Here is a 16,386-nt window from a genome sequence, read left to right on the forward strand (position 1 = left end):
CCTGGAAAAATATGGGCTTCATAGCTGATCCTAGAGCCAAGAGGAGGAGTTTCTTCTCCATCTTCAAGCCAGGATTGTTACATCCCTATTATATGAAAGCACAAGAAGTAGTTGTAATTGTCGAACAAGTGAATGATGGAAAGTTAGTCTAGTGTGGCTGCTGTGAAGAGTTGGAAAAGGCTAGAATCAGGGACTTCATGACTGATCCTCGTGTCAAGAGGAGAAGAATAATTTCTTCTTCATCTTCGAGCCAGGACTGTCACATCCTTGTAAAGTAGAAATGCCACAGAAGGTTGGGTCTCTTGATCTTGGCTGCAAGAGTACCATAAACAGCCTCACGCTTCCATCAAGCGTGTTGACGTCAAAACCAAGACCGCATGCATGGCGGTAGTCATGATGTCACAGCCTACTGATTCTCGATTTACTTCGCTGCCTCTGGAACCTAATACGCTTCCTGACTCATTGGTACACACAGTAATGTAGAATAAACAGGATCTAGAGGTGAAATGGCTAAGTAAGACAAAAAGAAAAGGCGTGATTTGTCTTCCTCTTCGTCTTCTTCTTTAGATGGTGTCCTAGCTAAGTTCGATGGCATCACTTGAGTGTACCAGTCAAGCGTTGGAGGATACGGGATTTGGTGACTGATCCTCGGGACAAGAGGAGAAGAGTAAATTCTTCTTCATCTTCGAACCAGGACTGTCACAGCCCAACCAGCAAGAAAATCAAGAAGTCAGTGGCGGCTGGTAAGCTCAAAGCAATCGGACGAAGCCATTTACAAGAGTCCGAACGAGCGAAAGCGTCGACTGTCGCTGGGCTAGCGGCCGACATGGAGTTGCCAGTGTGACTACAGAGTCTAAGAGAGACTACAATGCCGTTGCTTAACTTGATACATATGCCGATGCTTTTACAAACTTTTTCCATGGACTCTAGATGTCAGAGTATAATGAAATATGATAAAATTGCTCTCATATTTGTATATAGGATTGCAAACAGATACCTTCTCAAATCCTACTGACTATGATATTTTCAAGATAGAGCCATCAGCGGCCATTAAAGATCAAAGGTGCCGAGGCCGTATGGTTGGACGATCATGACGCTTGCAAACAGATACCTTCTCAAATCCTACTGACTATTCGGGATTGAGCCATCAGTGGCCAATAAAGATTAAAGGTGCCGTGGCCGTATGGTCGGAAGGCCATGACGTATGCAAATAGATACCGTCTCAGATCCTACTGACTATTCGAGATCAAGCCATCAGTGGCCATTAAAGATCAAAGATGCCGCGGCCGTATGGTCAGACGGCCATGAAACCCCGACGTTTGTCAGAGGGTAGTGGTGAGTTAACGTTTCCTGTGGCTGAACACACTGCGTTAGAACCGGAGGGAAGAGAAAACCAAGAGTTTCTGGCTTCGTATGAGGAGGTGATTGATTTGATTAGTCAATTCAATAACCTTTCAGGAAGCACAGAGACACCTGCCAGCATGCTTCCCCCGGGGATTGACATGGTGTTTGGTTTGAAAAAGGATACGAAAGTGTATGAATTACCTTGTTCTAGTCATGTAGAGTCCATTTTACAACACGTAAAATGCACGGATTGATGGAAGGATATGGATACCTCTTAGTAATCGTATGCAGCCTGAATGGTGGGAAGTAGCGTACTTTGGGTTGACTCCAGAAAACTTCAAACCTTTAGAGGTAAGGAGAATTCCCATGTTTTATATACTTGTTGGTATAATCTGGTTTCTTCCTATAAGAATATTGACCAAATGCTTCGACTCTTACACAAGTAGTTAAAGTTAATCGAAAGCTTGGTTCCTTCGAAAGTACTGTAGAACCATTCTTCTTAATGAAATCGAATGGAAACTTAAGTCAAAAGAAAGAGGTGAATGCCTTTCTTTCGTCACTTAAGGTAGCCAAGCCTAAGTAGGGGCACTTGTAACCGAAGATGCTATAGCCAGGATAATTGGGTCATACCTTTTAGCCTAACAAGTGGTTATATTCGTAGCCTATTCCAGCCAGTTTGAGTCTACTGCTACTATCTTAGTTAATCTGAGTAGTAGTTCTTAGCTTAGACTGTCCGAACTAACTGGTTTGGGTCTGCATGTGCTGGCTTGGACCAACTAATGGTTGTGGTTTGGCTTTCAAACCTGCATTTACTATCTTAGATAAGTCTGAGTGGTACAATTCTTAGCTTAGCCGGGTCCGCTTAGCCTAACTCATAGGTTAGGTGGTCCCGACATACATGTCAACTTAGCCTAACAGTGGGTTGATGACTTGACATGATCTGGTTGCTTGAACATGCCCGTACTATCTTAGGTTGGGCAAATTAGTAAGGTTATAAGTATAGCCGAGCATAGACTAGTGCTTAGGCTACCCATTTGAAACACTTTTAACACCTCAGCCTAGGAGGTTGTGGTTGTAACCTAGCATGGATAGCCCAAACTTTCTTAAATGGCTTTACCCTAACCTAAGTCATTTAGTTTCTAGATTAAGCTAGTCTATACTAGTTACGTGTACATCTCGGATGGACTTAACCTACCCTAAGTGATGGAGGAGTTATCCTAACCTAATTGGAAGTGTTAACATAGCCTAACCTAACAAACCAGGGTCCTAGCCTAATTGGAAGAGTTAACATAGCCTAACCTAACCAAACCACGGTCCTAGCCTAATTGGAAGGGTTAACATAGCTTAACCTAACCAAGCCAGGGTCAACCTGGTCTTGCCAACTTAAAATAAGTTAGTCAATTCTTAATTGACTATACCTACTTAGACTAGTCCAAGTGGTTGTTGGCTAGGTTAACCTGGAATCTGCAAATGGGTCTCTTCCATACTGGTCTAGTTTCTATATTGAAGTCATGAACCTAACATAGAGGGTTTGAGCTTCAGTTGGTTAGAGCAAGGCATTAGTACCTCATCATATCTGGAAGGGGAAAGTGGGGAGTTTCCCATTCTTCAAGAGTGAGATAGGGTGAAGTGACGCTGAGTACAATTCTGGGCTAGGCTACTCAAGAATAGCACCATGATGATTTCTGGCAATACAGGATTTCCCTTTGGAGGGTAGCATATTGAACATATGACCGTATATTGTAACAGAGCACCGCATAAGGTGTTTCGGGGTTGGGATCTTAGTTTTTACAAAAACACTGAGCTGTTTAATAGCTCTCCTAGGGCTGAGGGCTGGCCTGAAGGATTGGATATTTTTTTTTTTATGGGGCTAGGAACCAATTGGTCACCTAGCAACGGGACCTGCAGCTTATTGTGGGATCCGAACCGCACTATATCGATGAATTATTTTCTATCACCAGAAATAAGTTCTCTGATTTCGCATTGGCCAAGATGGGAGTAGGACCTCGGACCACCTGTTTGGCAGATGAGTGCACAAACCACTCATCCAGAGAGGAACTCATATAATGGAAAAACCATGTAATAGCTGCCTCAGGGGTTTCACCCTTCGAGGAGACTGATGATTCCATTTGCGATACTAGGAACAACCTGGAGGTTATGCAAACTCTAGGTTCTACCAGTTCCGCCATGTCCCGGACAGAAGGATGGGTTCCAGTGATTAAGGAGGACCCAGGATGAGTGACTGATAAAGTTTATCGTAGCACAATCATCACTACCAGGTTCGTGTGGGGAAGAGGCACCACCAATAGGTAGAATTAATATCTCAAGGTCTGGAGTTTGACCAGTATCCCCTTTCGAACTAATAGTTCTCAGTTTTTTGGTGTAGAGTGTCACCTCTGACGTAATACGACTCCAAAGGTCGTTAGCTCACATATACAGAATGACTCTTTGGCCGTGACTGCCTGTATAGTGGACGTTTCTGTCCATTAAAGGCATTCAGTCAGTAGACAATGATCTGGTGGAGAGGTTGTCAGAACAGAGGGAAGAATCTCTGTAATTACATGTTTACATGCATGGTGATATACATTGGACTGGTGATTGGACATGTGAATATCGCTTCACACTGACTAATCTTCTGATGAATCAGGAGCAGTGAACTGGATGGGGCACATAAGAACTCCGATCTGATAAGTGAAAACATACTCTGTATCAGAGTAGCCTTGACAGACTACCACCAGGCACATACATCAGTCACGTTACAGGAAACTGACCATGGATGGGGGTCTTCCTCTGACCTTGGTAGAGGGGGAGTACTCAATAACCAGGGTTTTGACGTAGACTCAAAAGTACTCTGGAACATCAGTTCCAATTGCCCCCAGAATCGGGGATAATGAGTCAATACAGCACAGGTCATGATGACAGATACATTTCTTAGTCATGCTCAGTATGGTGTGAGTATGTGTGAGGGACCTTCAGCAGGGCCAGCTTTGACTTGTCAAAGTACTCTGTGGTTATAGAAGAACTACGTCACCTAGAACATTAAGGTGTTAGACGTAAAGGAACAGGTCAAACAGAGGCGATCGGTCAAGCCTACTCCTTGTTTGTCAAGTTGTACCAATAAGGTTATACAGAAGAGAAGGTCATCAGAGGAATATGGGCCTTCTGGCATTTAAGAACATATCTGTTAAAATGATCGTGACAATTGGTCTGTGTCTGTATCGAAGCTCAAAATTGAGCAATTTTAAGGAGGTGTCTGTCTGTTCATTGAAATTTGAGAGTGGGTTCTTTGTTATGAAAACCACACACACACACACACACACACACACACACACACACACATATACTATATATATATATATATATATATATATATATATATATATATATATACATACATACATCACATACATACATACATACATATTTATATATATACATATATATATATATATATATATATATATATATATATATATATATATATATATATATATATATATATATATATATTATATATATATATATATATATATATATATATATATATATACATACGTATAAATAAGCGAATACCACAGGAAAATGATAGTCAGAAATCCAAGCGCTTTCGTCTTTATGCAGACATCGTCAAGGAGCTCCTTGACGATGTCAGAATAAAGACGAAAGCGCTTGGATTTCTGACTATCATTTTCCCGTGGTATTCGCTTATTTATGAAGTCATGTGCATCTACTGTGATTTTTTAAGCATACATACGTATACTATACATACATATATCTATATATAAGTATATATATATATTATGTGTCTTATATATATATGAGGTTGCCCAGAGTTCCTTGGACTCAATTTCCTTGGGTCCTTTGGTGGCTGCTCAACAAAAGGTGTAAGTCATCCGGTACCCCTGGCAGGTCAGTTGGTATCTTTGTCTAAGATGATGGTATGAATGTGAAATGGAGAAGTTAACTGGCCTCTTTCCTTTTCAAATTTCTGTCTACTTCTTTACTTAGGGCAGTAAGAATAGAGTACCATCATAAGCTGGAACAGGTGAATGAAGTGGCCATACTGTTAGGGTTTGTATCAGTAAGATACCTATCAGTAGCAGGACATTCCTCTCTTTGCAAGGGGAGAGGAATGATGATAAACCTACATGAGTGGATGAATTGGTTTGTTTGGGGAACAGATCTTCTTATCTTCTTCGGACGCAATGAACTAGGACATTGTGTAAAACCCAGAAGTCTGACTATGATATTCATATATGTCTTAGATTCAGAAATACGTACTGGTCAGTTGTTTCATAGAATTTTGGTATTCAGAAAACTGATCAAAGGTGGGAAACTTCCAGTTGGTTAATAGTACTTACCTCCCACCAAGAGTAAGTCTATCCTAATGTTAAGACCGAAGGTTTGTTTCATATATGAACAAATGACAAATTTGTAACTAATTTGTATTTTTCATAACTTACAAACCTGAGGTCTTAACATACAAAGGCCCACCTCTAACCACCCCTCTATCAACTAACCTGGGTTGGAAGAATAACTAACGGGGTCACGAGTTAATGAGGGGTATGTGGGTGGCCCCACATGTCTCGTGACCAAGCACAAATTCTAATAGTCCCTTGCGTACACAGTTATTTTAAACTTACCGGTTTCCAGCTGGCGCTGAGTATTTATCCTAATGTTAAGACCTCAGGTTTGTAAGTTAACTGGCCTCTTCCTTTTCAAATTTCTGTCTCTACTTCTTTACTTAGGGCAGTAAGAATAGAGTACCATCATAAGCTGGAACAAGGTTGAATGAAGTGGCCATAACTGTCTGGGTTTGTATCAGTGAAGATTACCTATCAGTAGCCAAGCACAAATTCTCTCTTCTTTGCAAGGGGGAGAGGAATGATGATAAACCTACATGAGTGGATGAATTGGTTTTTGTTTTGGGGAACAGATCTTCTTATCTTCTTCGGAACGCAAATGCTAGGGATCTAATTGTGTAAAAACCGCAGAAGTCTGACTATGATATTTCATATATGTCCTTTAGATTCAGAAATACTGGGTCAGTTGTTTCATAGAATTCTGGTATTCAGAAAACTGATCAAAGGTGGGAACTTCCAGTTGGTTATAGTACTTAACCCCCCACCAAGAGTAAGTCTATCCTAATGTTAAGACCGGAAGGTTTTTTCATATATGAACAAATGACAAATTTGTAACTAATTTGTATTTTTCATACTTACAAACCTGAGGTTATTAACATACAAAGGCCCACCTCTAACCACCCCTCTATCAACTAACCTGGGTTGGAAGAATAACTAACGGGGTCACGAGTTAATGAGGGGTATGTGGGTGGCCCCACATGTCTCGTGACCAAGCACAAATTCTAATAGTCCCTTGCGTACACAGTTATTTTAAACTTACCGGTTTCCAGCTGGCGCTGAGTATTTATCCTAATGTTAAGACCTCAGGTTTGTAAGTTATGAAAAATACAAATTAGTTACAAATTTGTTGTATTTAATTACAGTACAACTGGAGAGATCTACTGCTTAGGTGGATGAAAGCAACTGTATGTTTAGAAAAATTATATGGACCTCATAGAACACAGATATGGGTTTTCACTTTCAGGAAATTTTAAACTTATGTATACTTCTAATACTTGACACAGAACATGTCTGGGAAGGATTTCATGACATTGTAAGGTCATGCAAAACTTTAACATTTTCTAATTTAGAGAAGTATTACACTACATAGTAACATTTTCTAATTTAGAGAAGTATTACACTACATAGCAGACAATAGAAGTAACCAGAATAAGGTATTTTTGTGCATTATAGTCCATAGAATTATACTTGAGTTCATTTTTGACATTAATTTCCAATACCATTTACAGCTGTGAAGAGTTTACCGTGCATGGCAGGCTTTCATCAAGGAGGAGGGGTTGGAAACTTTTTCCAAGAACTACTAAATGCAGCAGAAAAAATAGATGTTGGAAAGATTCCACGTCTGCTGGATGAAGGTGTGGACAAAGAAGCTTGGACTGACCTGAAAGAGCAGTTGAAAAAACTAGACGGAAATTATATAACAAGAGTGGAAATGGATAGTTCAGATGATGACTGATAAACATTCTTTGACTCAACATTTTCAATAAATATTCTGAACATTAATCTCTTTTAATCATAATGAGCTTGTTAATGACTTTTGCATTACGGCTCATGAAAACATGAGTGGGTAGCAGTAAATTTCATCTGCTACAGTCTGGTAACTTTTTATTGTTCAAAAACTATGATGAAAATCTTGCCAGAGGAAAGAATGAAAGCCGTGGGCCAGGACACTGTTTGATACTTAAATTTATTCTTCTCAAAGATTTTCTTGGCTTTCCTAAAACTGACTTTTCCCCATCAGATGACACTTTTGAAGACTGTCCAAAGGTGAATTCTTCATATGGAATCATTATCCTAGTTATATAGCTCAGGTGGTTAATCTGTCAAGACTTAACTCCTTGCCATGGCAGGAACTTGTGAGAGTAAGTATTTTTCAATTTATATAAATCTTTTTTTTTTTACATTACCCTTGTTATATTACCTTTGATTTTTTTCATATTCTAACTTTGCTTTTCACTTCAGTCCACTGGATAAGTTGATAATTCACTTTTGTTTTTAAATTTTTCATTGTATCTCTTTTTCAGGGGTTAGATTTGCTGATAACGAAAAGTGTAAATAGGTTGATGGCTGAAGGAAACAAGCCCCAAGGATGATGCAAAGTTACTTATTTAGTCCTTGAAATAGTATTCGTAAGTTATACGATAAAAGTAATTTTTTTTAGTTACTGGCCAAGTACATTGACCTGAGGGTGATAAATCACATACACATTGACGTTGCATGAGTAAATATTGACAGCTCATTCACAAATATTCTAGTTGCTGAAGCCCTCAGCAGGGTTTTGTCTATACAGTTCATTAATGGGATACCATATCTTTGAACAGTCTTTAGAAGTTTTTGGTACGGATATGCCCTATCTTGTACCTGTGCCAGATGTTCTTTTGTAACACAAGGGAATTCTCAACCAAAAAGGTGTAGTGGTCTGATTTCCTGTGAGTACTATATGCTAATAAATACATGGCTATAGTCAAGAAAGGGGTTTTCTGGGAATCAAGATCTTTTCATGTACATAAGGTATATCGATATTGTATCCATCATGTTTAGGAATGATCAAAAGCTTCAGTTATGTTTTTTTCCATAGAAGCTTTGTCATTTTTTTTTTTTTTGTATGGTGTTTTTACATTGCATGGAACCAGTGGCTATTCAGCAACAGGACCAATGGCTTTACATGACTTCCGAACCACGTCGAGAGTGAACTTCTATCACCAGAAATACACATCTCTCACTCCTCAATGGAATGGCCAAGAATCGAACCCGCGACCACCGAGGTGAGAAGCAAACTCCAAACCAACCACGCCACTGAGGCACTGCTCTGTCATTTGCTTTATGGCAGAGGCAAGCATGGCTAAACATCTCCATTTCTTTAAAAGTACTGATACCAGTGAATGAAAAAAAGTTCCTAATTGAGTGTATTGTAAACACAAATGTTTGGAAAACAATAATATTAGAGAAAACAATGAGTCCTACAAACATTCAATCTTGTATGGCTATGTAAACTGGGAATTCATGTTCTTCACTGGCTGAAAATCTGTGAACCGTAAGTATAGTGGTTTTGGCAAATTTTATCCAACTTGTTTCATTGGCAAGAAGGTCCAATAGGTTATGATACCACTTGGTTTATGGTGAATAGAGAGCAGCCAATAGACATCAGAAACTGCATGAGAAGAGCAGCCATAGAAGGGAGGAATTGGATGCCAAGTCTACTGCTAACAGTGAGGACAAGTTGTAATATACTGTAGAATGTAATATTGCATGGTCAGGGATGATGATTTATGACATCATGAATGTCTAACCTCCCTTTGGAACTTTATCTGCCAGAATGAGGTGTCTTGTGCTTTTACAAAGTCTGACTAAATCTCCTTTTGAGCCATTGTCATCAGTTTCCAACAGAGATGTCACTTTAAAGACTTTCTTCTAGCCCCAGTGAAGAGCTGGCAAATTGCATGGCATTTCCTACCTTTACTGGCACTCAGAGGGCTTGTCAGAGCTCTCATTTTCTTTAATCCTAGAATTTGTAGCCAAAATGCAGAACTTGTCAGTGTCTGATCATAAGATCTCTGAGATTTTGTTGGTAGCGATTCCAATGAGGTGCTTCTCTGCCCAGTATGCGCTGGTGTTACTTAAAGAATACTTGTCCCTCTAGGATAGGATGCAGGAGACTTAACTTCTCTACAGGCATATATAAAAAAGGACATGTGTAAGAGCACTATATCTTGGCTTCACGATTATTTGTTTGTATGGTGTTTTTACGTTGCATGGAACCAGTGGTTATTCAGCAAAGGGACCAACGGCTTTACCTGACTTCCGAACCACGTCGAGAGTGAACTTCTATCACCAGAAATACACATATCTAACCCCTAACCCCTCAGTGGAATGCCCAATAATCGAACTCGCCGCCATCAAGGTGGCAGGCCAAGGCCATACCGATCACGCCACTGAGGCGCTTGGCTTCAGATCATTCATTTGGCATACAAAACATCTCGTGTCTTCCCACCCCTCTTTGATCAATAACTCATGAAGTTATGGGTGTGCTTCCAACTCTTGCTTTCTGCTTCCAGGTAATGAGGGCAGCAGTCTAGCACAGACAGACTATCCTTATTTCATTTCAGCAGAGGGACATTGCTCACAAATCCTTAGGCACTTCTTCCTTTGGACAGATGTTATGTTTTATTGAGTACCTTACCTAGTTCATATTTAGAAGTCTCAATCTGGTATGCGGTTATCTTTTCTTTCCGTTGAAGGAATGACTATACCCTGTTTTTTTTCATCAGTCCATCCGCCTGTGGTGTTTTTGTATGGTAACACTGCGTCCCGGGCTTTAGATAGTTACGCTATGTGTAAGTTTTAGGTAAATAAAAGGATATCTGGGTGTACATTTGCAACTGAAAAGTGTTTTAATAATTTACTGTATGCGAATTACACCTTAATATTCGAAATAGGATATTATTATATTCGTTGAATGTAACCTGAATATAACTATCTAAAGCCCGGGACGCAGTGTTACCATACAAAAACACCACAGGCGGATGGACAGATGGAAAAAAACCGAGTATAGGTTGTAGTACATGCCGAACACCGGAAAGGTACGGATGAAACCAGTTCTGCTTGGTCTGGAATGTGTCTCCTTCAGTCATCACCTTTTACAAGGTGGGTGGAGACATGATAAGAGCCAAAACTGACCCATCACTTTGCATTAGTCACTTGGATCTGATTGCCTTTTAAATACTGTTACCTGACAGTAGTTCGGGTGTGCTGTTTAATGATGTATCACTCCTTACAATGATGTGGGTCTGCAGATGTTCTCACCCTTTTTAGGGATTTTTTTCTCTATGCTTATGTAACACCAGACGTATGAAGGTCTTTTATTTGATGAATTATGTTTCTTGTAATCTATGATATTAAGAACATTTTCCTGTAAGTGGAATGCATACTGTGGATCCTCCCATTTAAACATTGTCTCTAGTGAAAAAGCATTTTGTTCCATTTAGGAACAAATACAAAATTTAATGCTTTGTCCTTCATACAAAAGATCAACAACTGACTAGGTTTCCTCTGGGTGTCTATCTACTAAAAATACCATCCACCAGCACCCCCACACAGCTGAACTTGTAACCATGTATATTCATTCGACCATTCAGCTGTGTGCAGAAGATATGCTGCACTTGAATGGCTTTGGTTTGTGTACTTAAGAAAAATGCAAATTGCCAATAAAATTTCGTATATTTTATAGATTTATAGTCGACCCCCACTATTCGCGAACTCTTGATTTGTGGACTCGCCTATTCACAGATTTTCAAATGTACCATATAGTATACCCATTATTTGTGGGAAATTCATCTATTCGCTGTATTTTCACTGAAAAATATTCATAAATTACTGTATTTTCATATAAATTTGCTGACTAAATGCGTGTTTTGTGATAAAACTATAAAAATACTTAGGTATAAGCATTTTTAGAGGATTTTTTTTTAAACTACCAAAATAGGTAGTTCTAAGCATTCGCCATGTGTGCGGGTACCCATCCCCCAGAATAGGGGGCGTCTACTGTGTAGGCTTTATTGTCTGTAGTTTTTGTGCTAATTATCAGCAACACTTTGGAAAATACTTTTGAACAGTTTATAATCATTAAGAGGACTAACTGATATGAGTGATCGCAATGTGAAAAAACCAAATTGTTGTCCAAAACTGGACCTGTGAAGGGTTTATTGGTTCTCTAAATTTGCACTAATATAAAATTAGCATATCAAGTCATATGTTAGAGCTGTTAGGCTGCAAAAGGTTCCAATTGACACTGTAAATATAGAACTATGCTTTATTGCATTGTCAATTAATATTGTCATTAATAATGTTTTAAAAATTTAGCACAATGAAGTAGATATGTATCAAATTTCTTGCAGTATAACAGGATCACAATCCCCATTCCAAAATAAAGTGTAGTACCTGGGTATTAAAATATAATGGAAGTTGGTGTAGCATTAACTTCCAGTAATGGGATAAAAATTTATCTATGACTACTGCTGTTTTAGGATTTGTCATTATCATATCTCTGATATAACAGTTTTACATAAATTAGTCTTGTGATGTTTAGTATACCAAAAAATATACAGAGGAACAAGCAAAATTAATACAATGTATTTTGAACTTCATTAAGTTACACAACTTAATGTAACTACTTAACATTACTCCTTATACCCAACGCTTACTTTTGAACTATGAAGAGACTGACATCAGTTTACAATAGAGGCAAAATACAATTTTATCAAAAGAAACCCCTAAAGCTAAACCATTTTTAATATAAATGAACTAATTTATATTTTCTAATTCCTTCATAAGTTGTGCTCGCTTCTTCTCTAATTCATCTTCACTGAGTTCACCCTCCTCTAAGCTGACTTCTCCAGCCTCTCGCTCAGAAGATCTCCTGACAACGTCAGCTTCGGGAATTCCATGAGATCTAAAAAGAAAAGAAAAATACACAAATAACTGTTGTGTCTTCTAAGCTTTTAAACCAAGAGTTTTCATTACAAACCCATGCAGTTAATGATGATATAAGTACTAAAACTCGATAGATGTTTCTCTCTAATCAGGCCTAATTCAGAAAATGTCTTATCACAATAAACTACAAATTATGCATGATGAAGTAATAACAAAATTATAGAAACCTGATGAACAGTCAGTATAAAAAAATGAAAGGTAATAAAGCCAATACCTCAAGGGTTAGCAACTCATTTTAACACCTATCTCACAATAATCCAATAAAAAATCTGGAAAAGGGAAAATTATCGATGGGGCAATAAAACTGGAATACCTCATTCTCCTAAAACATCACAGTTGTTTTGAAAGTTGAGATATAATCTCACACAACCACAGACCCTAAAATTTCATGCTAACATGGGAGGATAATCTGACAATGTGGTTCACATAGTTAAGGACAAGGACCTCATCAAAATCCTTACTGCATAGTTGGTTTTGGATAGTGTGTGGAAATAGTCACATACATTTTAAAGACAATATGAGTGAGTTCTATTTGTTAAAAAGTATCATGTCCTCAATACAAGGTATCAAATATATCGAATACATTATTACTTCCAAATACCTAGCATGAACTGGAGTCTACTTAAGTGTGTTCCTAGTACATCAATCTTAAATGGTCTTAATTGCTGCTGCATTTCATAATTTGTAATGAGATCTTTACAATGCACTCCAGCCATCAACTTTGATTTTTATAGTTGCACTGTTCAATAGTTTCTCCATCTCTGCTGCAATTTAAAATGACTGCACTTCACCACCAAATTTGTGTATTATCACGGCTTCCTCACCCAGAAATAGATTTTTCCTACATCAAAATCCCTTTTTTGTCACTTGCATTGTAGTGTATGGGAAGGTGAAGTTGAGCTCAGTGAAGACCTTAAACCACTAACTGGTCAAAAGTCCAAGTCTTCAAATGTTAAACCCATTTTTTGTCAACCTTGCCTTTATTCATACTGTATAACTTGTTTGTTGATTGTATATATATTATTTTATTTTATTTATTTCGCTCTATTAATGCCCTATTGGTTATTGTATTTTATCCTATTTTTCCTCTGCTGCCTAAACTTTCTTTCCTATGCATTCCACAGTGCAAATCCTATTATAAAGCTTAAATCCAATTCTCTCATTTAGGAAAAATTGTCTTCAATACTGATATATAACAAAGCTTCATAAGGAAGTACACTTGAGGCAAACATCTGGTAGACTAAATACCAAATGGGATGAAAAAAGTTTTCTCCCATAGCAGGTTCAGTGAGGCTGTATGCTTGCTACTCAAAAGATAGAGTTCAAATCTACTTTGAGAGATGTACAACTGTCTCAATTGTCAGTTATAGCATTTATAAACACAAGAAAAAGTGATTATAACATTAATGCTACTGACATGCAAGAGCTTCCTATGGAAGTATACTTGATGCTATGAGCAGATAGACAAAGTAGCACTGACTTACAGAAGAAAAGTTTTGTTCACATTAGTCAGTAAAACAGTGTGCTGTTTGCAAGCAAAATTTAATTACCTTATTTAACTGTCAGTTACGGCATTCATGCACATCATGTGAAAAAGTTATGATGATGTCTGAGGAAACTTCCTATGGATGTATAATTCAAGCAAAATATAGGCAGACACATGAAATGGCACCGATTTCCAAAAAGGAGAAAAAGATTTCCCTTTCAGTGGAGTCACTATGTACAGCTCTGTGCTGGCAACTTGGAAGAAAGGAGCTCAAATCATCCTGCTTGAGACCAAAACTCAATTTTCTCATTTGATTGTTTGCTTTAGCATTCTTTCATGTGCATGAAAAAGTTAACTTCCAATGCCAGTAGTACTTGAAAGTAGATGCATTAAGTGGATGGATGTCCCTCTCCTGTATTGAAGTCTGTAAAGCTGTCCTGAGTTCAAATCCCACGTGAGAGTGAAATTTCAATTTTCTCTCTTAACTGCAGATCTTTTTTCCATATATATCACATGAGTGATGTCATCAATATTAATATGCAAGAGCTTCCTATAATAGTTAGGACACATACATATATGAAAAGTTATTTACACACAATTTAATCAATTTAAATGACATACGAGTATTATTCCATAAATAATCCTAAAAGCTGAAGCTGTCATCACAAAATCTAAGTGTACATCACTACTCTGCAGCACTACACATTGCATGCATTACAAATGCAAAGATATGTAACGCTTTTCTCTTACCTGGTGTGGGAATTCCTAAAAGAGCTAGAGAAAAGAAAAGATGCCCGATGAGAAATAAATCTAATGTCAGAGCAAGTGAACATTTATTCAGAGCAAGTGAAATTTGTTCTATCTTGTCTAACTATACCTGAATAATTTGCTTCATACTATTTAATCAGCTAATTCTCAATGTTATTTCACCTACAATGTTCTTTCTATCAACAAAACAAGATGGCAGAAAATGGTATTTCAATCCCGGTTTTCCACTTAAAAACCTTATAATGGCTTTTAATATAAAAATAGGAAGGAGACATTTGACTTGCACAGAAATAAGTTTCCCTCAACCAAAGGATCTTGAATGTCTCGCTCACATACACATTTATATATACGTATATGCAAGTGTTTGGCATGGGAGAGAAACATCACCCCACAAAAACAGGCTTTTATCAGGTTATACCACCTAGAAATTGGTGAATACTAGATTCAAGCAGCAATTACAAGACGTGTAAAAGGCTTTTTATTTCTCATTTTCTCAGCCAGATTTAGAAATGAAGTCAAAAGTTCTTGGGCCATAGCAATCAGGTGAAAAAGAATCAACTAATCCATTTGGTGATCATTGAAATCAACAAAAGAAACATTACTATCTTCTTTAATTTTAGCCATGATAAGATGACAATTGAAGATGTTGCCATCTAAGTTGTGACTGTGATTGATGAAACAAGTTATCATACAAGCCATAAAACTTTGTAACTTGAAATCTCGTTGCACCCACATTCATAAGTGGTCTTATGAGAAGCTGGGTACTAATTTCTATTATACACTGCCATTCCCCTTGCCTTAAGAAAGCATTACATTAATGAAATATGTACTGGTTTAGTGAAGCCTGTAATGAGTAGTTTGGATTAGTACCTCAGTAGAAAAACCACAATTTCTGTACATAGTAAAATATCATATTGTTTGGAGGCAACTTCAAGGACACCAACAATACCAAATAGCCAACAAATATTGCAGTAAATCACACAATACTGGCAGTGTTTAGGCCCTCCACCTTTTGTGAATGATCATCTAGTCATAGTAACATTTCATCTTGTAAACACTTCTAATGGTTCTTTGCAACAATTTGAGCCCTTGACCAAGTTTATGAAACAGTAACCATCAGCAAAATTTAATAAAAAAATAACTTCGACAAAGTTTAACTTTGTACAGAATTTGTAGGCAAGTCTCAGAAAACTAGATGCATGGGTTTATAATGTTTCAAGTGTTACAATAGAAAATTTGAAAAAAATCATTGTACCCTAAGAGAACTTGCCAAAAAAATATTAAAATAATAATTAGCCTAAAGGAACACTTACAAAATTTAAGTAATACAGTATATATTGCTTAAATCTTATTTAAAAATGACAATTTGTCCAAAATTGCATTTTTCCTAACTATACAAACCTGAGGTCCTTTTACACATAGCCCCACCTCATGCCACCCCTCACTCTGCAGTTTTTGCTTGGGCCAAAAGCAAAAGTGATTTGTTTACCTCCCAGTCGCGCGCGCGCGCCTGTCGGACAAGCAGTTAACTACCGAACCCCTTGTTTGAAAGCTTACGACCTATCCAGCTGCCGCTAGTACCTTCCTATTGTAAAAGGACCTCAGGTTTGTATAGTTAGGAAAAATGCAATTTTGGACAAATTGTCATTTGTTCCG

At 37.8% G+C, this 16,386-nt stretch overlaps 1 protein-coding gene and 1 long non-coding RNA gene across 2 annotated transcripts in view; one reads left to right on the forward strand and one right to left on the reverse strand.

The window, feature by feature from the left end:
* Nucleotides 1-7,490, forward strand: part of LOC135225371 (protein misato homolog 1-like) — a 104,020-nt gene extending 96,530 nt beyond the window's left edge. The window contains exon 8 of the mRNA XM_064264702.1: nucleotides 7,217-7,490. Within this exon, the coding sequence (XP_064120772.1) occupies nucleotides 7,217-7,443 (227 nt within the window). The 3' untranslated portion in view covers nucleotides 7,444-7,490. The remainder of the gene's footprint in view (nucleotides 1-7,216) is intronic.
* Nucleotides 7,491-11,782: 4,292 nt separating this feature from the next.
* Nucleotides 11,783-16,141, reverse strand: LOC135225879 (uncharacterized). The gene is made up of 2 exons (XR_010317109.1): nucleotides 14,713-16,141; nucleotides 11,783-12,435 (listed from the first exon to the last, which is right to left on the reverse strand). It is a non-coding gene; the product is annotated as an uncharacterized LOC135225879 (long non-coding RNA).
* Nucleotides 16,142-16,386: the final 245 nt, after the last annotated feature.

The sequence above is a fragment of the Macrobrachium nipponense genome, chromosome 13, assembly GCF_015104395.2.
Source record: "Macrobrachium nipponense isolate FS-2020 chromosome 13, ASM1510439v2, whole genome shotgun sequence".
Classification (NCBI taxonomy): domain Eukaryota; kingdom Metazoa; phylum Arthropoda; class Malacostraca; order Decapoda; family Palaemonidae; genus Macrobrachium; species Macrobrachium nipponense.